This window comes from Anabrus simplex, chromosome 5 (genome assembly GCF_040414725.1).
Source record: "Anabrus simplex isolate iqAnaSimp1 chromosome 5, ASM4041472v1, whole genome shotgun sequence".
In the NCBI taxonomy this organism is placed as follows: Eukaryota; Metazoa; Arthropoda; class Insecta; order Orthoptera; family Tettigoniidae; genus Anabrus; species Anabrus simplex.
In genome coordinates, this window is record NC_090269.1 from 61,389,389 (window position 1) to 61,414,645 (window position 25,257).

Consider the following 25,257-nt stretch of genomic DNA (forward strand, 5'->3'; position numbering starts at 1 on the left):
AGCAGCGGTATTCATTAAATGTTTCCTGAAGGATAGTGTCCGATCAAGAGTTACTTCAAAGTACTTTGGGTTAGGATTGTGTGGTAGAGGAGAGTTGTCGAGGGAAACATTCTAAGTAATGTTTGCCTGCCTGTTATTAAGGTGAAAGAGACAGATTTCTGTTTTACTGGTGCTAGGTATCAAACGCCACTTATCAAAGTACTCGCTTAAAATGTCAAGGTCTCTGTTTAGAATTGCTTCTATCTCATTCACATTGCATTGCTGAATAACTATTGCTAGGACATCCACATAAGCAAATTGGCGTGATGTAGTGCTAGGTACATCGGCAGTGTACATATTAAATAGCAATGGAGAGAGCACAGATCCTTGGGGAAGACCATTGTTGAGCTTTTTAACTTTACTATGTTTGTTATCCATAACTGCCTGGATCATTCTATCTGATAGTATGTTGTTTATGAGTTGTGACTTTACTCTGCATCCAACAAGTTTAAAAAACTTATACACAACTCCCTCTCTCCAAACCGTATCATAAGCGGCTGTAAGGTCTATGAACACTGCACCACTCTTCAGTCGTTTTTCAAAACCTGCTTCAGTGTGGGTTGTTAACACAAGAACTTGGTCATCACAACTACGGTTAGGTCTAAAACCAGCTTGTTCTGCTGTGAGTGATCGTAAAATTAGAGGGCTTATTCTATTGTAGACGAGCCTTTCCAGAAGTTTGAAACAAACTAAACCTATTAGTTTTCATAAGGCAATGTTCAAATGTAAGTTGATGTCGTTATTGTATTGAGTGTAATATAATGTACCAAATCATATCCTGACTTTGGTATACTTAGAATTATTTATATGCAGGGTAAAATCTATTTTATGTTCCCTAGGCCGTTTTACTTTGAAATTTGTAGCTAATTATGTATTTTTTGTACATGAGAAACCTGCTCTGCCTTACCATGTAAAGTTGCCACTGATGTGAAATACAGCACAGGTGTTTTGCTGTCTAAGTAACCTACGGTCTGTGATACGACTACCGTATAATGCTTTAGGCTACAAGAAATGAAGTTCAGTTTTAGCCCGTATTGTTGACCTTAACAAGTATTATGATACTTTTATACCTTTACAATACAGTACAATGCAACGTGTTAAAACATTTTCTTGATCAAAATAACATGCCCTCTTTAACACCCATGTTTGAAACTCTAATTCCTTTATTGATTAAAATAGTTTGTTGTTTATTTTATTTGTGTTATGGTACATATCACATACAACATTTTTTTAAACTGTTAGGTTCTTCAGCCTGCCGAAACTAATTTTGAGTAATAAATTTATAAATTACCTGAAAAAGGAAAACTATGGTAACAGTATTATACTGGAAAGAGAAACAACTTAATTAAAATAGAATGATATATTTCGTTCTTGAAAGAACATCATCAGATTTCTATCAAATCACATTCAAATATGCAGAAGCATATAAACATTTATGAAAAGAGATGGCTTCAGGTATTTAAAAAAAGCATGCTGCATATACGAACAAGAAGTTCATAAATCAAGATTTTGTACTGAGAGTACTGCTTCATTTGTCATGTGCTAAAGAAGAAAAATCATTAAGCCCTCTTCTATACATTTGCTTAAGGCTCTCACTCACTAAATGGTGGACCGTCTGGCTTTCTAATTCATCCCCATCTTCATAACACTAGGTCCAAAATGTCAGAGCTCTGACACATCTAATCATTTGGTGTTCTCCCATCAGCATCTTCAGAACTCATCGATTGTACAGCTTCCGGAAATCCAAGCTTTCTTATACAATTTTATACTTGTAGGAAATTAGCAGAAAAAATTTCTTCAGTTTATTCTAGTTCAGTGATCTCCCCAGAAATTTTCATCAGCCGGGTGGCTGGAATGAGAAGCCGGGCAGGGAATACTACGTAAAAAATGAATATGATAAAATCTCAATTTATCCACCTCAGGGCATTAACAATAATATCAGACAGGTAAACATTGACTACAAAATTGAACTATTTTAGTGTTATTATCATGAACAAGACATAAGAGTATTTTGAACTAGTGTTCTACTGCTCATTCTTAATCATACAACTCCGGGGCTTATCACTCAGTTGTTGTGGAGTTCCATACGGGTTTGTAACATCATGTGGAATTGGGTGCTCATGCGATTCCATGCTAATCCATACACCGCTTGCGCACGATACTACGCGAAAGTCAAACTAAACATTGATGTAATTGATGCAATTTTGCTGACAATAGTGAAGATTATTGACTAAACAGTTTGACAGTATTTACGTTTTATTTTGGAGCACCCAACAACTCAAATACATACTAATATTATGTAACTGGCGTATATCTAGGCCATGATAGCGGTCTGTACAAATGGCAGGTCCTAGGGAGATTTGAGCCTCCCAGGCTCATTTTGGTTTTGACCGGGGGGTTTAAGGCCGGATGTCCTTCCTAATGTCATGTGATTTTCGAGATGAAAATCTCAACCCAGGGTCAGCTGGGATTCGGACCTCAGTCTTGTGGATGGGAAGCCAGCTGCTAAGCCACTGAGCTAATCACGCCTCCCTGGTAGGAAATCAACACCAGTATGGAAATTGTGAATCGTTGGTCTCACAAATTTTGATGAGTACCCATGACAATAGCGTTGGTGCTTACAGTTAGCTGACCAGAAGGCGGTTCATCATGCACTCTCTCCCCCAATCGTCTTGAATAAACTCACCCACTTACAAACTTTGCTCTCATTCATAGCATCATTACTGTAAACTTCACAGATCTGAAGATGATGCTCTGCTGCTTCAACAACATTTCTTGCTGTCAAGAATCATATAACTGATCTGATTTCACATGCAGCTATCTGCTCAATCATGTAGGGGAATCTGCACATTTGAAGTGCACACGCTGCACACGTGGCTCGAAAGTATGACTATGCAGGATTTCAAAAGATACAGACAAACTGTCCTTAATTAACACATAAATACTTGTTTCACCTGTGAAAATTAAGCCTGCTTATAACATTTTCAATCACTAATACACTATTTTAAGTACAAACATATAAATACAGTGAAAGTCATCAGAAACCAAAATGTTGTTGAAATTTTTACCATTGGCATTGTAATGACTAGTTGTCTAATTTGCTTTGCAAATTAATGTACATTCCTTTTTTGATTTCAGGTTGTGAATTAGCACTGAAAATGGCACACATCAGCACGAATGGAGGTGGTGGTGGTTTCAGCTATGATCCACGATATCAGCTTCATCAAGAACAATTCCCCTACATGAATCCAAGCCAGCCGAGTGGAGTTCCACCTCCTAATATGCAGCCTGTCAACTTACCACCACCAAACTTGCAGCCTTTGCTGAATATTGTCTCTCCTCCAAACATTCCACCACCAGGAATTTTACCACCTGGCATACAACAGCTTCCTCCATCTGTGTCGTATAATTGGTCTCCAGTGACAGTCAATACTAGTCATCCTCCTCCACCATCTGCATTAAATACAAGTCAACCTCCTCCTGTAGACACAAGGCAACCTCCTCCTCCCCCACCTCCAAATACAAGGCAGCCTCCTCCAACTACTATAAACACCAGTCAGCCACCTCCACCTGCCGTACACCATAGACAGCCCCCTCCACCTCCTCCACAAGCACAGTTAGATGCTCATACCAGAATGCCACCTCCTCCAAAATGTGACATTCCGGTAAATCCACAGTTATACATACCTCCATATCCCCCTCCTTCCACAAATACTGCTTCAAACATGCATGTCTTTTATCCTCCTCCTGCTGTTATGTCTGTTCCTCCTCCTACTCAAACTGCATGGGCCAACTCTTGGAACAGTTCTTCTCTGACTAACACAGTGTTACAGAATGACTCTACCCAGAGAAACTGTGGACAGTCTCAGTATGCTAATAATTTTCCTATGTTTAAACCAAATGGTTACGAAGAAAAATCTGCTGATAGAGGTCCCTGTCCAAATGTGTCCTATGATCATTGGAATGGTCATACGAAGTGTGAAGGCCCTTTTTCAGCACATATGTCAGCTCAAGTAAAAAATGAGGAAGATGTAACTCGTTCACAGTTTCAAGTTGATGGTAGTGGTAAACGTGAAAAGTCGCCATATCGTTCTAGTCGTTGGAGTAGATCTCCTGATAACAGGAGTGATGTATTTTCTTCTCCCTTAGTTAGAGGTAAAATTTCCCATGAAAGTGATAATCTGTCCCAGTTTAGTCGTGATAGAGATAGGTCTAGAAGTATTAAAAAGGAAAACGGACACCACCGTAGCCATTCTGATAGTTCTTGGAGAAAGAAACATCAACGATCTCGGTCACCCAGCTACAGTTCACGAGGTATTTCTCGCCCTAGAGAATCGTCGAGGGACAGGCATAGAAGTGATTCTAGATCTCGGTCACGATCTATAAGATATACAGAAGGATCAAGTAGAGACAGATCACGTGGTAACAGTGTAGAAGTTCCTCATAGTTCTCATACACGTAGCAATAAAGTGTCATGTAGTGGAAAGGATGCTTTGGAAAAGTGTCTAGATTCAGACTTACTTAAAAAGAGTTCTGAACATAGATCCAGAGAGAATTATAGACGAAGATCTCCATCTGAAGTCAGCATGAAGAAGTACCTTAGTCCAAATCGAGATCTAGACGATAAGGAGACCAAAGATGAAAAATCGCAAACTGAGAGAGAGATATTACTACGTAAATGGAGGTAAGTTAATCATACACTAGATATTATCTCATTATGTTCCCATAAAATTAGAACAAGAAGTCATTTGCATTTTAAAAAATTAGGATTTCTGTAAAGATAAACGTTCTGAATGCACATCACACTGCAAACTATGAGAGAAGGGAGACAAGCATATACTTGTAGTAGAAGAAGTCTGTGGTTTGTTTCATGAGACATTCCCATACTTGAAATAGGTTGTGGTTTTTACCTACATTCTAATGCCAAACATTCCTTTTTACACTTTTTTATCATGTAATTTTAAACCAATGCATAAGTTAAGTTATATAGTGCTAATCTTTTGTATATTGATTTTAATGATGAATGACCTTCTTGATGCTAGCTTCAGTTGAGGAGCTAATGAGGATGAAATAAATGGTGGTAAAATGTCATTGGGTAAGAGTTGGAAGGAATTGGCTGTGGCCTATGTATTGGAACTGTCCCCATCATTTACCGGGCGAGTTGGTCATACGGTTATGGGCGCGCAGCTGTGAGCTTGCATCCGGGAGATAGTGTGTTCACACCCCACTGTCGGCAGCCCTGAAGGTGGTTTTCCATGGTTTCCCATTTTCACACCAGTCAAATACTGAGGCTGTACCTTAATTAAGGTAACAACCGCTTCCTTCCCACTCCTAGCCCTTTCCTATCCCATTGTCGCCATAAGGCCTCTCTGTGCTGGTGCGATGTAAAGCAGTTTCTTCTGCCCTGTCATTTACCTGGAAATGAATAAGGGAAACCACAGATAACCATTCTCAGGACAGCCGACTGTGGGTTCAGAGCTGGGCTCCATAGCCATAGTGTACTGACGTGTGGCCACTCTGCTTGGTTGAGTAACACATCAGTACAAGTACAATATTGGAAAAATATCTGAAACTGAAGAAAGAACCTATGCTTCATGAAGGATAGCAATTGCCTTCTCTCGTGTACCTAACTTCATGGCTAAATACGCTAAGGCACACTAATGGTGTAATCTAGGGTCAGAACAAATTTTGATAATCATCTGGGGTGTGGTTTTCTCTGCATTTTTCTCTCAACTATTTTCACTTCAGGGAAAATGTATTTGTGTGGTGTTTCCAGTAATAAACAGTGTTTATTAAATTATAGGCCAACATTGATTGTAAGCTGACCTCTGGGAAATCAGATTAGAAAATAAAAAATATTAATGGAGCACACAAAGCATAAGGAATAAATTTTCTGCCTTTTTATTGTTTAGTCAGACCTCACCATCAGATGATTCAGATTCATCATTTATTTCTTTGTCATCGTCTTTATACAGACCACAGTCTTCTGTGCTGTCAAGCGCATTCAAGATCAAACACTTGTTTTTAACACACGACCGTAAAGTTTGGAGACAGTGCTAGAATTTCAAAGTCTTCAGTTTGTAGAATTATTAGCAGAGTTTCTTCAGAGATAGTATCCATGAGATTACTTCAGTAGAAGGTCAAAATATGTACATGACTTCTGTGAAATATGCTGTTTTGCTGGTGTTTTAACGTCAATAGTTAGTACACTCACAAGAGTGTTTGCCGTGAAGACAAATATAGTGGCTAATCACCAACTTGTCCCAACTGCAGTTAGTGAAAGACTTATGACTCTCTGTATACCACTCTCCGGAGATAGTTATAGGACTCTCATCTCTGCTTATGCTCCGACATTAGATGCTGATGAAGGTGCTAAAAATCAGTTCTATAACTTGCTTTCCACAACCATCTCCAACGTACCAACTAAAGATAAGCTCTTCCTACTAGATGACTTCAGTGCTAGAGTTGGGAAGGAAAATCTGCTATGGGAAAAAGTAATGGCAAACAAGGACTCGGTAGTTGCAATGCCAGTGGAGTGGTGCTTCTCGGTCTATATACCGAACATGAACTTTTCATAACTAATACGTAGTTTCGCCTAACTAATCACTTCAAGATCACATGGATGCACCCTCGCTCTAACCATTGACACATCCTTGATTACATCATCAGTAAACATTGTGATAGGAAGGATTTCCTTATCACCAGGACAGCTAGAGACGTTGATGATTGCTGGACGGATCACAAGTTGCTATTCTCTCGTCTTAGAATCGGCCTTCGCCGTAAATCACCCAAGCATTTTCAAACCCCGTCCAGGCAGAAGTTTGATACATCTAAACTTCGATATGGACCCACTGCCATGAATTTTCACAACATGATCTCCAACATGCTGGTAAGTGCTCCAGTCAACACAAAGAATGTTGAGCAGGAATGGGCTACATTGCAGAAAGTAATCACAGAATCAGCTGAGCAAACTATTGGTTTTAAGAAAAATGTAAGACAAGACTGGCTTGATGACAAAAACAAAGAGATTTTGTGTGTCATCAATGCTAAATGAGAAGCCCATCTATCCCGTCTTCAAGATTTATCTTCAGATGCAAAGAAAGCACACTTTCTCGAAATCAAGGGTAAATGTCAGGGACAAACAAGAGATATAATGAACAACTGGTGGCAGCAGAAAGCTCAGGAACTGCAAAGTATGTCTGATGCCCGAGACCTGCATAACTTCTATGCTGGAATAAAGGAGTTATAATGGCCCAACTCGCTCCTCCTCCGGGACACTGAAAGCTGCTGATTATGCTATCACTATTATTGATAGTCAAGAAACCCTAGAATGTTGGAAAGAACATTTCTCCACTCTGCTCTGTCGGGAGTTCAAATGCTGCTGAAAACTTTCTCAATGACGTGCCTGTACATTTCCAACAACCCTGGATGGGTCTTCCACCAACATTCAATACCATTATAAATGGTGTGTTATTGGACATTATAAATTTTCCAGCTAACTCATTCCTGGTTGCCAGCGTTTCGCCCCCGTGTGCTAAGTTGGGCTCATCAGTTGGTACTTAGCACACCCACCAAGACGCATGGCTAGTGCATACCGTGGAGGCCATTGCGTAGGCTACTTGGAGCCACCGGCAGTGCTAATGCATTATGAGAGACTTTGTCTCATTACCAAAAATTGATACCTGCTTGGCCATCAGATGATATAGATCATGGGTTTCCAATTCGTAAGGGTTCGAGGGCCATTTTGGAAACCTTAGTCATGTTCGCGGGCCGCACTTGAATAGGCCAATTTTCGTACAATTCTGCAAATAGTACAGAAGCACCATTATGAAATAATATGCATAGTTCAATTGAAATGAGGGTTTGATCATTTTCATTGCTTAAAACATTATTTTAAAATTGCACAAAATAGTGAAATTTGGAGCCGGGCTGAGTGACTGAGACTGTTGAGGAGCTGGCCTTCTGACCCCAACTTAGCAGGTTTGATCCTGGCTCAGTCCAGTGGTATTTGAAGCCTCAGCCTCGTGTCGGTAGATTTACTGGCACGTAAAAGAAGTCCTGTGGGACAAAATTTCGACACGTCAACATCTCCGAAAACCATCAAATTAGTCAGTGGGACGCAAAAATTATAACATTATTACTTGAAATTTGGATTTTAAATGTTTTAAAATCAAAAATAATCTGTTGAGAACAAGTGAATACTTGAAAAGAGGAACTAGTATTAAAGAATAATTAGTTCTGACTTGGGTCTAAAGGTCTATAAAAATTAGTACGTTTTTGAACGAGCTAATAAATATTTTTGTGAGTGCTCTCGCGGGCCGCAAAAGTGGCTTTGCGGGCCGCCATTTGGAAACCCCTGATATAGATGTTGATTCCCATAGGGAACCTGAAATATTTGTCTCAAATGAGTAAATTTATAATACCAATATCATTGGTCCGTTATTGAACATTATAAATTTTTCAGCAAACTCATTCCTGTTTGCTAACGTTTCGCCCCCATGTGCGAAGTTGGGCCCATCAGTTGGTACTTAGCACACCCACCAAGTAGCATGGCTAGTGCATACCGTAGAGGCCACTGCGTAGGCTACTTGGAGCCACCCACAGTGCCATTGCACTGTGAGAGACTTCATCTCATTACCAAAAATTGATGCCTGCTTGGCCATCAGATGATATAGATGTTGATTCCCATAGGGAACCTGAAATATTTGTTCCGAATGAGTAAATTTGTAATACCAATATAAATGGTCCGTTATTGGACATTATAAATTTTCCAGCTAACTCATTCCTGGTTGCGAGCGTTCCATCCCTATGTGCTAAGTGTCCCGGAGGAGGAGCGAGTTGGGCCGTTATAACTCCTTTATTCCTGCATAGAAGTTATGCCGGCATGAGACATACTTTGCAGTTCCTGAGCTTTCTGCTGCCACCAGTTGTTTATTATATCTGTTGTTTGTCCCTGACATTTCAGTTGCTACTTAGCACACACACCAAGACGCATGGCTAGTGTATACTGGGGAGGCCACTGCGTAGGCTACATGGAGCCACCGGTAGTGACAATGCACTATGAGAGACCTTCTCATTACCAAAAATTGATGCCTGCTTGGCCATCAGATGATATAGATGTTGATTCCCATAGGGAACCGGAAATATTTGTCCCGAATGAGTAAATTTATAATACCAGTATAAATGGTCTGTTATTGGACATTATAAATTTTCCAGCTAACTCATTCCTGGTTGTCAGAGTTTCGCCCCCGTGTGCTAAGTTGGGCTCATCAGTTGGTACTTAGCACACGCAGTGGCCTCCATGGTATGCACTAGCCATGCGTCCAAATGTCCAAAAACGGACCATTGATATTGGTATTACAAATTTGCTCATTCGGGACAAATATTTCAGGTTCCCTATGGGAATCAACATTTACAGGAGAACCTTGATAATTCGAAATCGGTTAATTCAAAGTCTTACCTAATTCGAAGCAGCTCTCATTCCCGGAAACATGAGGTACGCTTTTGCATGTTATTTAAATAGTTTAATTCAAAATATGGATAATTCGTAATTCGAAGAACATTGTCGGTTCCGTTACCGAAATTAAGGCTTTAAATTCGAAACTGCCTTTAAATTTTGAAAGAAAAAAATAGTATTTTACTGAGTAATTTAAATTTGAAATTTCTCCACGTCATGAAAGAATGCGTCTTCCGGAACGTGAAGGGGTAACTTTGCACACTTTCACCTACTTGCAGTGTGCTTCATATCTGCTATGTTCGAGGGGAATTGTAATTATTTTGTATTTGGCATTTTAAGGAACGCCACAATATCACGTAGCAGGCAGTGTGCGGATGCGGAAAGGTAGAATCCGCGAACACTGGCAATGCCGACACTTGGCAAAAAAGCGTGGCTTATAGCCTATAATCAATTCATACACACCAAACAATATTGTCAATGTCGATGAAACTGCATTGTTTTGTTTATTTTATTTTTTTAAACGCTGAGGCCAAAAGGACTTACGGGTTTAAAGGAGAGAATTGCCAGCCGGGAAATGTACTGTGTTGCTATGCAGTGCACACTGCACACGGGAGCGAGAGACTTCCTTCCCCTGTCATAGAAAGTTCGAAAAGCTACTCTTGAAATTTTCTATGATCTTTCATTTGCAACAGTCTATGTATTTTGAAGTATGAAATGGATTATTCTTGACTTGCTATTTTAAACTTTTAGGAAGGAAATTTGGAACATTCTATGGTGATAATTTGAATCCCTTCAAAATATTTTTACAGTGATATTTGTTTGATGTCCATACACGGTCCGTGAATGATAACGAGAAGCTGGACTTCATTGCAGAAAAGTTGCCACCAAAGAGTCTCTCTTTAATGAATAGAGGGTCAGGCCTTTACCAAGATGGAGTTAACCGATTGGAGACAAAAGATGGGCACTGGCTGTCCTTGGCTCTTAATTGCTGTAATGACGAAAGACGGGCTCTTCCCCAGTCTGCTGTTTAAATCTCAAATTTCTTATTCATAAATATAGATAGTGCTGATTATTGATATCTGTAGCATATATTGAAGTGTTTGGAAGTTCCTTGACCACTATGGATTATTTCACATATTTTATCTTTGGTACTGGGTTCAATTCCTTTGGGGGCTGGGTGTGTATGCCGTTCTCAACATTAGAATTCATCACAGGTAGGGCCCCATCCTTACATATGCATAGGCTGTCTATATGTATCAGTTTGAAAGACCTGCAACAGGACTCCCATGAGGCCAGTCTCCAGTGTTAGAAGTCTTGTAAGCAGAATGGACAAACATCTGACGTAGGAAATAGATCTGAATTCCAACAATAAATCTCAGTTTCAAAAATACATAGAGAATTTTAGAGTTGAGTTTAAACATTTTGATGCTAGTGTATATATATTACTATTATTGCAGAACATACGCTCTCCTCACTGTTCAAGGTAAATGTGTTTTCATTTGAATCCTGTAACATTATAATGTAGTAGTAGTAGTAGTAGTAGTAGTTCAAATTTGGAGACATTTTATGCTGATATTTAAAAAAATTATAAACTCAATTAATATTGGATGTTTCTCTAAAAATGAAAAAAACTTTGAAATAGTTTGTTTTATGATTGGAAATTTCACCCCATGATCTTTGTAAGCAGATATGTTGTAACATTATCTACCATTGTATCAGGGATTGCAAAGATAATGTTTTATAAAGATAATTTTTTAAATAATATTTAGTGTAAGTAGCTCACTTGTACATTCTGTTCAGAATTGAACATTAGCTTATGTAGACAAAGAAATATTGCTTGTAATTTGCAGCATCTGAAGAATATTGGCTTGATTATTTGATTATTATTGGATGTTATTTTATCTTAAGTATTTTTGTTTTCTCTTGTTCCAGAAACTGCATGTTCCTTAATTGAGGGTCTTGTATCCTTTCCCTATAGATGTTCCTTTTCATTTACTTCTTCCTGTTCAGCTTAAGTCTTAAGTATGCATGATTGACCAGTTTTAAAATTGAGTATGCTGCTAAGAACTACATTAGGGAAAGACAGGTAATAACTAGCAATTCACTTAATTTACCAAAAGACATTTTATATATTAAAATTCATCGTAGTTTTGTATTTTTTAACACGTTCACTCCTGGCTGTTTTCTGGGCATAGTGTTTTCTGGTGTGGATTGCCCTCTGTGAAGGTAAAACATTACCAATGTGCAGTTGTGCAAGTAGCCTATACTTGCTGTGACATACCCACTCTTGCCCATAGATGTGGGACAATATGTGACGTGATGATATAGATATTGATTCCCATAGGGAACCTGAAATATTTGTCCCGAATGAGTAATATTGGTAATATGTGACATGGCGGGTCACCTTAATTTTAATATAAATAAATATTCGCTCATTTCCCTCTCCATAAATAATATCCCATGGGCGCCAGATGGCTTGAAGACGATAGTTAATAATTAATAATAATAGGTAATGAGACTCTAAATACTCCCAGAACACTAACCATTAAGTACACACTAACTTGGAATTTAAGGATCATTAATAAGATTTTATGAAAATACCGACTAAAAAGCTGTTTATTAGGATGAAAAACGTGATGGCGTATTTACTAAATCTGAACTTACGGAAACAAAAGAAAAATTGAATGAAATAAAATTTATGAAAATGAACTGTTACGCGGAGATTTGCCGTAATTTATGCTATTAGCTCACCATTTGTAGACTCTGTTATCTGGACCCGTTCAATGTAGCAGTTGATGTTTGATGGTCCTCTCGTACTGGCTGCCATTTCTCGTTGTGGGTATCAGTCCTATTTCTGATTCGTGCATAGCCCACTAATTGGTCTGTGACTTTCCTGACTTTAACACTTCCTATGATACTCCTTACATAATGTTGTAATGAGCCCTAATTTCAATATCAAAACCACCTTGGGTTACGTTCATGGAGAGAATACACTTGTATTCTTCCCTATTACAAAATTGTATCGTAACTAAATACGTGACAAAGATATCTCCTGTTTTAGACAAGTCAAAACTTGTCTCTCGTTGACTTTATCTCCTGTCATTGAGATAACCAGGTTTCAATGAGAGTAATTTTGAGTAGTGCTCTACTCAGATGCAAAGTGAACTACGTAGTTAAGACCTTCTGCGATGTCAAGACGTTCTCCGATGTAAAAGAAAGACGTACAGCCCTCCTCCGAGGTAATTATAGAACCGACAGATAGATAGATTTTACCTCCTCCGCTGTAAAGATAAGATCCTCTCCAGCTCTTGTTGTTGATGTATATAGGCTCCAAAATCTCCCTCCGTGTACAATATCACATGGTCCAGTAAGATCTCATTTTCTATCCCTTCTCCTATCCCTCGCTGTGTATCCATCATCTTGTTTGATAACGCTCAGTCACATAGGTTGAACTTTCGCGGGCAATCAAAGCGTCATGTAGGGAACTTCGAAAAGTAGGTGTTAACAAGTTATAACTGTCTCTTCAGAATATGGAGTGGGGTAAGCAATATTGCAAGCTCGTAGATGTCCTTTTTCTGGTGAAGGGCTAAAATTAACATGGTGTGTCCGGTCACCTGACATCGGCTACTGGAAATTTACTGCAAGCTATTGATACGGGTGATATAATACTGTACCGGTAAAAGAGCCCGACTCTCAGATTATATTTAAAAGTAAGAATATAGTTCTCAGGGCTAAAACTGGGTGACTAGTAGCTAGGGCTCGGTACAGGAGGTAGGGTCCTATCTACAAGAAAACTTTGACTTTGACTGAACATGAGTTTATTCATATAAGACATGAAATTGCATATCACCTCCAGGTAGATATAAGCTGTCTTCAACATAGTCCTATAATATGGCTCGGATTCTCCAGTTCACCAAGCCGAGCAGGTTGGAACACGTTCCAGAAGATTCCAGGGACTCCGTACAGAAGCAGCTGGACTGTCTGGGTTGGTAGAAGGTAGAGATGCCTCGAACTTTCGAGGCCCAGGTTGAACCCCAATGATCCAGGTGATGTTGCAGATGATCATTTATTACCTCAGTCCAACATGACTGAGAGGGTTGATGTCTCCAAGGTCACTCGCAGTACTGATAAATCTGAGTTCATGAAAACCTTGGGTGATTAACCTATTAACGAAGTCACTGGTAATTATTTGTCAAGACTTTCAAAATTTAACACTCGTAAAATGATATGTCTCTGTATATGAGGAAAATAATTTCAGAATTCACCACTAGCAAAAGTCTTCGTCTCTGAATAAATACTGGCAAAAAAACACAAGTCCCTTCTCATGAAACTATGACCAAATTTAAAGTTCATCACTGGCGAAGGTACAAGTCTTTGAATGAACACGGACGAAAAACATAAGTCCACCCACATGAAGATCTGAATAGATTTAAAGTTCATCACTGGCTAAATTTATAAGGTTTTGAATCAACACTGGCGAATGTTCAGGTCTTTGAGTGAACATGTACGAAAAACACAAGTCCATCCACATGAATAAATTTACAGTCTATCACTGGCGAAATTTATAAGTCTTTGAATCAACACTGGCGAATGTACAAGTCTTTGAATGAACATGGACGAAAAACACAAGTCCATCCACATGAATAAATTTATAGTCTATCACTGGCAAGGTATCCAAGTCTTTGAATAAACACAGGTGAGATCCTAAATTTATGTTTTAAAGATGTTGAATGAAGTTAGAGTTCATCACCGGCAAAGTTTATAAGTCTTTGAATCAGTACCGGCAAAATCACAAATTTATGTTTATGGGAACTTTGAGCACATTCAGAGATCATCACTAGCAAAGTTTGTAAATCACTGTTTATTAGAGGAATGAGTCTCTTAACACTCGCAAGTATTGCAGGTTCAATTTATGAAGAATTCGTTCTTTAACATACGTAAATAATACAAGTCTAATTATGAGTTTAACACACGTAAATAATACAAGTCTATGTCATGAATAATTGGAAAAATTCCAGTCTCGAATACCCGTAAATATTGTAAGTTCAATTCTGAAGACTTAGAAAATGTTCTTTAACACTCGAAATATTGCAAGTCCACTTGAGAATACTTGGAAGAATTCGTTCTCCTACACTCGAAGAAAATACAAGTTCACTTTATGAATGCTTAGAAAATTACAGAGTTCCTCGTCGGGACTGTCACTACACGACGAAAGTAGCAGCGAGAGTGTCCACGCTGACTATTCGGCTGTAACTGAGTGAACAGGCTACAGTGGGCCCTCCTTTTATTCGATCCGGGACGTCTACGTCACAATACGGCTTGACTGAATATCTCCTGAATCCCACGATGGATTTACTTCAAACTCGAGCATTGCGACGTTCAGGTGATTCCAAATAAGATGACATATCGCTCAAGCCGCTAGCACAATTATTACGGGAGTTACAAAATTTTCCCCGTCGAACAATCTGGAAGATGTGACGTGGAATCTAGAATATACGAGTCCAGGCTGGGAACACGTGTGTGACCGGCGGGTGGTCTAACTGGCCCCTGTGGCTACGTCACAGCTCACAGCTGTCCTTCACTCGTTTGCTTGCCCCACTGACGGTAAACAAACCAGGCGTGCTCATAACATCACGCGTGATAATTAAATGTTATTTATACTCAAAAAATACTCATGTACAGGTCGTAACCGGTACAATACCTTACTCAAGAATTAGTTCGTTCAGAATACGTAATGGCCGTGATACAAAGAAATGAGATGATAATGTGAAATGGATGACTAAAAACCCTATATATAAACATAATAATTTAGAATGACCTACCACCAATTAAATATATATATCTTTCCAATTAATGACACAGTTTGATAATTTTGTACATGCTGTGATGTTCAAAACATCACATTGCGTCTTGCAAAACGTACTCATGGCCAGGAGGTAGTAGTGATCGGTCTTTGAATGTTAAAAGCTTAAGTTATTATTTTCATAGTGGTCCGTATTGAAGATAATTACATTTCAAATGAAGAAAGAGTTACACCTATTCAATACACATTTTTTATAGTAACTATAGGTTAAAACACCGTGGTATATACAATGATATACAATGAAGAACATGACAATGAAGAACATTGTGTCATTGTCATATCAATTTTTAAGATTTATGGCTGAAGATGACTTGCAAGAAAATTCAGAACTAGTACCATAATGTTTTAACATATGGTTATTATAGTAAATGTTAAAAGCTTAGCGTAGTAATCTAAATATTTGTATATATGTTCCATTATGGCAAACCAAATCACATACGAGTGTTAAGGTATTGGCTCCCAGTATGAATTATTGGTAAACCTAAGTTGCTATATTGAACTTTGAAGCTTGAAATATTTCTCACCAAATGCCTTAAGACTTAAGTTGGCTACAGGAGTGAATATGTTAATTTGCTAAAACATGCAAAACCTCTATGCTAGTAAATGACTAGTTGCTGCAAATTATTAAATAAATGATGATAAGAGGTTATTTTTTAAGAAGAAAACTGGCAGGTGTACAAGTGAGTCTCTTCTTTCTGAGAAGAACTGATAATTTAAGAGTTTACCAATTTTCTCATCCTTATCTATGTATAATTGCTTTTTTTTTTTTTTTTTTTTTTTTTTTCAGAGAGAATTTTTGTTCTAATACAAAGGAAATGCATAAGAAACTAGAAGAATTGTCCAAAATGAAACCTGAGGAAATTCTTGAACATGAGAAGAAGGTGTGGACTAGAAGTGCACCAGCAGATTTATATTACATCCGTGATGATGAGTATGTAATTTTAATTCTCATTGTCTGGTACTATCATTATGTTAAATGCTTTTCAGCTATTTGTAATATTTATTTTGAGAATACCTTGTCTCATTATATTAGCTCGATTACTAGTCCACCACTATTGCATACTAAAATTATTTGATATTTTCTAATGTAAATACAGTTTTCACAGTTGAGTATATTTTGACCTTCCATGTATTCAGTACCCAGAACAGGGAGAACACATTTGTAACAATCCGAGAAAGTAAAATTCTACGGACATAGGTCGTGTATCTCAGTTTGCAATTGTTATATATGGTCCGGTATCACTGTTGTAGTTCAGCAGTTACACCACAACTTACAAAGAGACCTTGCCAACATAACCCCGACGATTTGATCCATTTTCAGTATACATGCAGACCACGGCAGGAACATACACCAGTTTAAATTGCAAGGTGTGTCTCCTATCGATTTACAAGAAAATGGAATTTGAATATTCTATTTCAAGAGTGCTTCACAAGACCAGCAACACTTGACTCATTCCCACAATGAATGTGCAGCGGAATGAACAAGCTCTTTGCTTCACGAGCTTGAGTCCATAGATCAAATTTCACCTCCATAAGTATTGTTGTGGGCTTGTTTGAACATTTAGTTTTTAGGTTAGTTTTGTTACAAGCGCATTAAACATATGTGCAGTAATATGTATTAACAATATTGGTCGACTAACTCTGTATTGTTTGCTTATCTCTGGGAAATCAGATGTTATGTATTGAAAATATGAGTACCTTATTCTTGTTTAAAGAACTACTTATGTACAGTTAGAACACATTGTGCGATTTGGGTCGCACAGCAGTGAGCTTGCATTCAGGAGATACTGGGTTCGAACCTCACTGTCGACAGCCCTGAAGATGATTTTCTGTGGTTTCCCATTTTCACACCAGGCAAATTTTGGAGCTGTGCCTTAATTAAGGCTGCAGCCATTTCCTTCACACTTCTAGCCCACAAAGAACAAAAGCAAATACAGTTTGCTATTTCACAACTTTTGTTTGAAAATAGCTTTAAGGTCACTCTCGCTACCAATTGTATGCGTCGTTGGATGATTTTGAAGAAAAGTACAGTGCTAGTCATAACTTTGTGAGCTGGACGGAGTGGCTTAGACAGTTGAGGCGCTGGCTTTCGGACCCCAACTTGGCAGGTTCGATCCTGGCTCAGTTCAGTGGTGTTTGAAGGTGCTCAAATAAGGCAGCCTCATGTTGGTAGATTTATTGACACACAAAAGAACTTCTGTGGGACAAAATTCCAGCACCTTGGCATCTCTGAAAACTGTCAAAAGTAGTTCTTGGGACATAGAAACAGTAACATTATTATTTTGTAAGTTTTGTGCTTAGAATATTTTTGCGATTTTGAAGACCGAAACAATCGTAAACATATAAACGATGCATTTTCCCCTCAGGTTCTTAGGATATTAACAAAATAATTTGCTGTAATACTTATATGATTTTGTTCAGACCGCTGAATAAACTATGTGTAAGTTCGACACGTATAAAAGAAGTTTTACTGTATTTGTGTCAAATAAAGTAAATGAGTAATTCGTCTTTATTCGTGGCAAAGTTAGGGTTCAAGGCCCTCTCTTACACTTAACCTCAACATTTAAAATAATTAACAGACATCTCATTTTTTAAATATAATAAATCTTTTTTTAAAATAATATAGTACTAATAGCGAATATGGAGATGGTAATAAATAATTATATAGACTGTACAACATGACAATATGAATGAATATGTTAATAATTATAAAACTAACACTAGTAATAATAAAAGAAGGAAACACAGTAAAAACCTATAACTAGCAAATACATTTCTAATTTTTATGAACATAAGCTCATTCATGCACTCATTTACACTTCACACTTCGAACAAGTCGGCTAGAAGTATTCAGCAATTGATTTCAGCAATCCATCTTAAATCTCCTACAAGAACACAAATTCCTAATGGTAGCAGGGAGGGTATTCCACAGCCTGGTGGCAGTGACTACAAAGGAGCAGTTATAAGTCCTGGAGTGACGGATATTGCTAAAAAGGAGCCAGATCGTGTATGAGTTAGTTCTATAAGAACGCAATTATTGCTGTGTTGAATTGAACCTTGTTTAAGGTGCCCTGAATTGGTTGAGGGTGTAAGAAATAAGCTTGGAGCTTAAAGAGCTAAATAACGAAGAAAAGTGTTATTGATTACTCCAAGTGGAGTTTAAATAAATTTTAAAGTTGCTAGTTTGTTGTTAATCTTTTGTGATGAGATAAGTCGGCTGCCTTCTTAAATTACGTTGTAGGAGTGAAGAAAAATGCTTGATAGTAAGTAGCCATAATTATAAAGTTCTATAAGAACACAGTTAATTCTGCATTGAATTGAACTTTGTTAAAAGGCGCTCTGTAAAGGTGGAGGGTGTAAGAAATTAATTTAGAGCTTAAAACAGTTTAATCTTTAGAATAATGACAAAGAAAAGTATTTTTGATCACTCCAAGTGGGGTAAGTATAGTAAAGTTGAGTTAAATGAAATTACATACAACGTTTTTCTTTATCTTTTCGACTGTTATAGTGTTAATCAGTTGCTATGGTAGTGTTAAATGACTGACACTTGCGCTTCTGGTGTTATATCGATGGGAGATTAGGGGTGGTGGGTGTGGTGGAGGGGGGGGGTGTTAAGTTTATGTGTTATTGGCTGTGGTGGGTTTGTGGGGGTGGACAGGGTGGGAGTTTTGCTTCTTAAAATAGTAGGAGTCCTGGAAGATGATAATTTAAGATTATTTAGAATGTTGTTTTGTTTTAAATTTAGTGATTGCAATAGGCCTAATATTGGTAATACTTTATTTAATAGGTTTTTCACTTCAATTATATCGTTGAGGTTTAGATTTTTGTTATAGTATTGGTGTAAAAATACGTAGACGTTTTCTAATTTATTCATCCATTTCCCTTTACCTCTTTTTTTTATAATTGTGTAGTCTTGATCTGTAGTAGTGAAATGATGTCCTGTTTCTTTCATATGGGAACTCATAGCTGAAAACTTGTTGTGTTTGATGGCATTAAAATGTTGCAAGTACCTAGTGTGAAAACTTTGGCCTGTTTGTCCGATTTACGAGACGCCACATTGTGTGCCTGAACCTGAATAAATGTTGCTGTTTGAATTGACTGTGTTGTGATTGAAGAATAATTTCTGGTTAGTGTTGGTTGTTCTAAAGGCTATGCATGTGTTTTGGTTTTTTATCGGGTTTGAGACCTGCTAAATGTCTGAATTGTTGTAAGTGAAGGTAATAAACTTAGTTTTTTTGGGGTCTGTCAGGGATGAGTGGTGTTGTTAATTTGAGTTTGATCTTGTTGATTAAATGGTTAATCATTTCTGGTTTATACCCATTATTTTTTGCTAAATCTTTTATATAATTGAGTTCTGCTTTTAGGTTTTTAGGCGTGGTTTCCCATTTTCACACCAGGCAAATGCTGGGGCTGTACCTTAATTAAGGCCACGGCCGCTTCCTTCCAACTCCTAGGCCTTTCCTATCCCATCGTCGCCATAAGACCTATCTGTGTCGGTGCGATGTAAAGCCGCTAGGAAAAAAAATTAGGTTTTTAGGTGATAGAGGGATTTTTAAGGCTCTGTAAATTAAGCTGTGAAAAGTAGCCAGTTTATGGGAGTTGGGGTGTAATGAAGTATTTTTGATTGTTGTTGAGGTGCAAGTAGGTTTTCTATAAATTTGGGAGTCAGAGCTATCATTATTACATGTTACTGTGATATCTAGGAAATTTAAGGATCCATTGATTTCATCTTCCTTGGTAAATTTAACATTTTGGTCTAGGTTGTGTAAAAAATTTAAAATATCATTATGGTACTGTTAATGAGTTTTTTATTAATAATTACGAAGGTGTCATCTACGTACCGAAGCCATAGCAGATCTTATCTCAGTCGTCAGCCAGGGGGAGGGGAAGTGGTTGAATCTTACCTGCCTCTCCGGAGCATGTTTGTCATACAAGTTCAGCAAAAATGAGTTGAATCTGTTTAATTTTGAATCAGTGTCATGAAGATTACGTATCACATGCGTCATTGCGTAGGCTATCTAATTCAACATGTTTTATGTCTCTTAAAATAACGTAGCATGCTTTATAGTTCGGTCCTCGGATAGAGTAACATAAGTCCAATAAGTCGTGAGTTGAAATCCCAGGAGCTGGGATCTGTCTGTGCTTAATGACTTTTTGGGGTTGATTTGCAATTATAAAGTCAATTAATGTGCGAGTCGAATGATCAGGGTAGTAGACATGGTTTGTAGCATTAAGTGGTAGGATTTCCATGCTCAGAGCATGGAATATGTGACACAATTTTTCCGATTCACTGCTTTGTTTTAACAAGTCAGTATTAAAGTTACCCATGACTATGACATCTTCGTAGACCGAGATAAGATCTGTTAAGTCTGCTTCGAAGTCCTCCATTTGTCTAATATTAGGTGGCTTATATACAATTCCTATTATTTTCTTATTACAGTAGAGTTCAACAAACATATACTCAAGTTGCAGGGGAAGGCTTGAGTCTGAGGTGCAGATAATCTTGCATTTTAAATCATTCCTGTAGTAAAAGGCTACTCCACCACCTCGTCTGTCAGTGCGGTCATGTCATAAGAGCGAGTATCCGTCGAGATTTACAGCACAAGACGGCAAATCTCCACGTAACCAGCTTTCTGATATACCAATACAATGCACCTTATTATTTTCGAAAATAGCCTGTAGTTCTTCCAGATAAGCTGCAATGGATAGTGAATTTAGGTTACAACAGGAGAGAGCTCTCGACTGATTCATCAGCTGTCACCTCAGAATGAATCCCTTTGCCTCAGGGTATGGGAGGGGTGGGGTTGGGTTAAGAGGGGAGGCGAGGAATGTGGGTCGTTGACACAAGGGATAGATTCGTCTACCAACATAACAGGAAAACTAATAGTAGGTACGTGAAATAAGATTAGCTTACCTGAGAACAGCACTGAATACATCCACTGACTATTACATACACAAACACACACAAACATAAACTACTGAAAACACACAGAATAAAATTGAACAGTCCACTCATTCATCCTGCACAGCTAAGGCATTTAATTGCACAATCATGTATGTTTGAGTCGTCGTGTTATCTTTCAAAACACATATGTTCCTGTCCTGAGTCCAACAGTTTCTTGGTCCCCAAAAGTGAGTCATCGTGTTATCTTTTAAAACACACATTCTCCTGTCCTGGGTCAGTTTCTTGGTCCCCAAAAGTCCCTGGCACGATTTCATGTAGTTTTCCTCACACTTGTGAGGGACTCTGTGAGAAGAAGTCCACTCCCCTTCAATCAAGTTTAAAAGCTTCATGTTAATTTCATATTGAACCACCATTGAATACCATGGTATTGAATAGGTGGACCTTTCTTGTTTCCATTAGAATCCCCTTCAGCGCATGCTTGGCACGCCACACACGATCTCGATCGTGATAGTGCAGGAATTTGATTATAATCGGGCGATTTCCTTGCACACCCACTTGTGCAAATGTCCGGCTTTGGCGCCCCAGCTGGTGACATTGGTCAGTGTCACTCATTGAGAGCTCAATTGAAAATTTTCTTTTGATTATAACCAGACACTTGTTATAGACATCTTCAGACGGTTCTTCCGGGACGCCGTTTAGCAGTAGGCAGTTGCGGCAACCATACTGTTCTGCGTCATCTAATGCCTCATCGTGTTTTTGAATTTTGTCCTCAGTCACGCTTAGTTGTTTCTTCAGGTCACCAATTGCTGCTGTTACATGTGAGTTGAATGCCTGGAAATCGCTGTCCAGCATTTGAAGCACAGTCGGAGGGTTGGCAGCACTTACAGCGGAGTCGCGGAGTCGAAGCGAGCTTGATAGTCCTTCATCACTTCTTCAAACTCACTTATTTTCCTAGTTGCTTCTTTCAGAGCCATGACGGAAGTGTAAAACTGAAGCTTATCAATTTATTTTCCACAATTATGCACAAATCAAATGCTTTCTGCAGCTTATTATGCGAGTCGAGTGGGATGTTTACGGAGCAATATTACTCACTCAGCACACTAGTCGCCATGTTGGTTCTGCTGAAAAATGTCTATATAGAGAAGTGTCACTGAATAAAGGTGTCCGTTAAGAGAGGTTCGACTCTATTATTATTATTGTTGTTGTTGTTGTTGTTGTTCCGGACTTATCCATGGTTCGCAGAGAGGAAAGAAGTGTGAGGGCTGAATGGCTGGACAAAGCACAAATCTGAGTATAAGTTACACTAACAAAACATGAGCAAATTTTATTTCTTTCTTATCTCACGGATTGCAAATGTCAGTATTGTCTCCTTTGAAGTACTTTCCTCCTCTGTTAATACGGCGTTTCGAACACTGTTTACACTTATGGAAGCAGTCCTAGTAGGCAGTTTGGGGTATCTGGTGCAGTTCTCCCAGCATTTCAGTTTGTTCTCGTCAGTTGACTCAAGTCGTCATCCTTTCAGGGTAAACTTCAATTTATCAAATAGAAACAAATCTTCTGGGACTAGATCAGACAGGGAAGCACAGTTGTCTTCATGTTTGTAGAAAAAACAACAGCAATGTGCGAACTGGAGCATTGTTGTGGTGGAGATGCCAGGAGTTATTTCTCCACAAGTCTGGTCTTTTTCTCCTGACATTTTCTCTCAACCACCTCAAGACTCTGTGATAATATCAGCAGTTCACCATTTGATCCAAGAATTCATGGGTGCACAACTTGTTGGTATAACAGAAAGACCTTCAACAATACTTTCACGTTCGACCTCACCTGGAACCATTTTCAATGCTTTGATTGCCATAATCTGTCTTCATCTGTTGGTACATGTTCATAAATGTTTTTTCCCAGTTTGACGCAGAAGCAAATCCTGATATCACTCACAAACTAACAGCTGTTGAACAATAACCAATTGTTTCAGAAATGTGTGGCAAATGGATAGTTAGGAAAGATAACTTTACAGCACCACTTGCCGGAAAGTGCTAAGACTTAATATTTGCACGATATTCTGTAGCTCTAATGTTCGTTAGTCTGTTATCTAATTCAGAATTAATGAAATTAGAAAATACCTGAAGAAGAAAACGTTTAATAACAGACGTAATTTGGTTATTTTCTAATTTTATTAATCCTGAATTAGTTTTGACAGACAAAATCCTCACAGTTTTCAAGTTGATTGAAACAAGACCAACAAGTCTGTTCCGTGTTCTACAAACACATGGCAGTATTTTTAATCCAGATCCAAGAACTTTCTTAAAGTGCCAAGCATTTCATGTCATTGTGTATATACTGTAATTTGTCATTATGTTTTATGTCAACCTATTGATATGTGTCTAGGCAATTACCATTGTGTATGTAAATGTCATTATGTTTTATGTCAACCTATTGAGATGTATGTGGGCAATATTCATGATGATTGTTATCAAATTCCCATTGATTTAATTATTCTACAAGACCTGATGATGACTCCAAGGGAGTCGAATCCGGTCTTCACTTAATAAATTTCAAATATTTTACATTGTGTTGAATGGTGGACCATCCCTCAAACCCTATTGTATTGTATATAAATGGTATGAGTAAAGAACTGGAATCACAAATAAGGCTATTTGCAGAAGATGTTATAGTGTATAGAGTAGTAAATGTTTCAGGATTGTGTGCGACTACAAAAAAAAAAAAATCCTGATATTGTTGTGGGATGGACAGCAGATAATAGGATAATATGATGGTAAACAGGGTGAAAATTCAGGTTCTAAGTTTCACAAAGTCCTCTCAGTTTTTACTGTGTTGATGGGGTGATAGTACCTCAGTAATTAAATGTTAAACAATTAATTTATTGAAACCATCTATTCAATACTAGTTAAGTCTTTAGGGCTATAACACTGTCATTATATTATGTTTGAATATGGTACATGTTTTGCCTGTCATTGCAGGCATCATCAGCCATGAAGTCTATCTCCAAGTCAGAGCTCTGAGTGGATGCTATACTAGGATTACCCATAATCAATATTTTTTGTATAACAATTGCACTGAAGTACAAGACATTAGGTCATATTGGAGTGAACAAGTCATCCATGTTTTAAAGTTCTAATGGGACGTCCAACACATGTTCACATCCAGTGGAAATAATATTAACTGTCAACTCTCATAATGCTGGTAATGAGAACGACATGATACAGTGTCTTGTACTTCAGTGCAATTGTTATATAAAAAATAGTATTGAATAGGTGGTTTCAATAAATTAATTGTTTTACATTTAATAATTGAATTTCAATACGGTCAAAATGAAAATAATCACTTGTAATGATAGTACCTCATGTGGATCACTGTAAATACCTAGGTGTTAATATAAGGAATGATCTTCATTGGGTTAATCATATTAACAAGGCTGTAAAGAAAGGATACAGCTCTCTTCATACGGTTATGACTAGAGGAAGGATTTTAAGGTGCAGCACCTTTCCAAAAATATAGCTATTTTCATACCGATAGGTATTTTGACCGTATTGAAATTCAATTATTAAATGTTAAACAATTAATTTATTGAAACCACCTATTCAAAATGTATACAATTGTGCTGACCCGAGACCTGAGCTCATTTTTGCCGAGATCACTGTGACAACAGTTAAAGCCCTAATAGGAGTTGTTTATCGGCCACCACGGGTAGGTCACCTCTCAGACATTGAAGACATCCTGCAGAGACTATCATCTTCTTATGAACATATTTTAATATTTGGAGACTTCAATACTAATTTACTGGAACAGGTGGAGATACAAAGCAAACTCTTAAGTATTTTCCAGACGTGTGACATGACAATACTTCCACTAAAACCAACACATCATACCTCATCTTCACATACACTAATTGACTTAATGGTCACTAACAACCCACAGAAAATAGTATCACATGGACATATTCCTACCCCTAGCATATCGACACATGACTTAATA

At 37.9% G+C, this 25,257-nt stretch overlaps 1 protein-coding gene across 1 annotated transcript in view; it reads left to right on the forward strand.

Annotated features, from left to right (window-relative positions):
- The window catches only part of drosha (ribonuclease 3 drosha), a 295,969-nt gene that overhangs the window by 13,653 nt on the left and 257,059 nt on the right, over positions 1-25,257 (forward strand). The window contains exons 2-3 of the mRNA XM_067146934.2: positions 3,178-4,723; positions 16,147-16,290. Of these exons, the coding sequence (XP_067003035.1) occupies positions 3,198-4,723; positions 16,147-16,290 (1,670 nt within the window). The 5' untranslated portion in view covers positions 3,178-3,197. The remainder of the gene's footprint in view (positions 1-3,177; positions 4,724-16,146; positions 16,291-25,257) is intronic.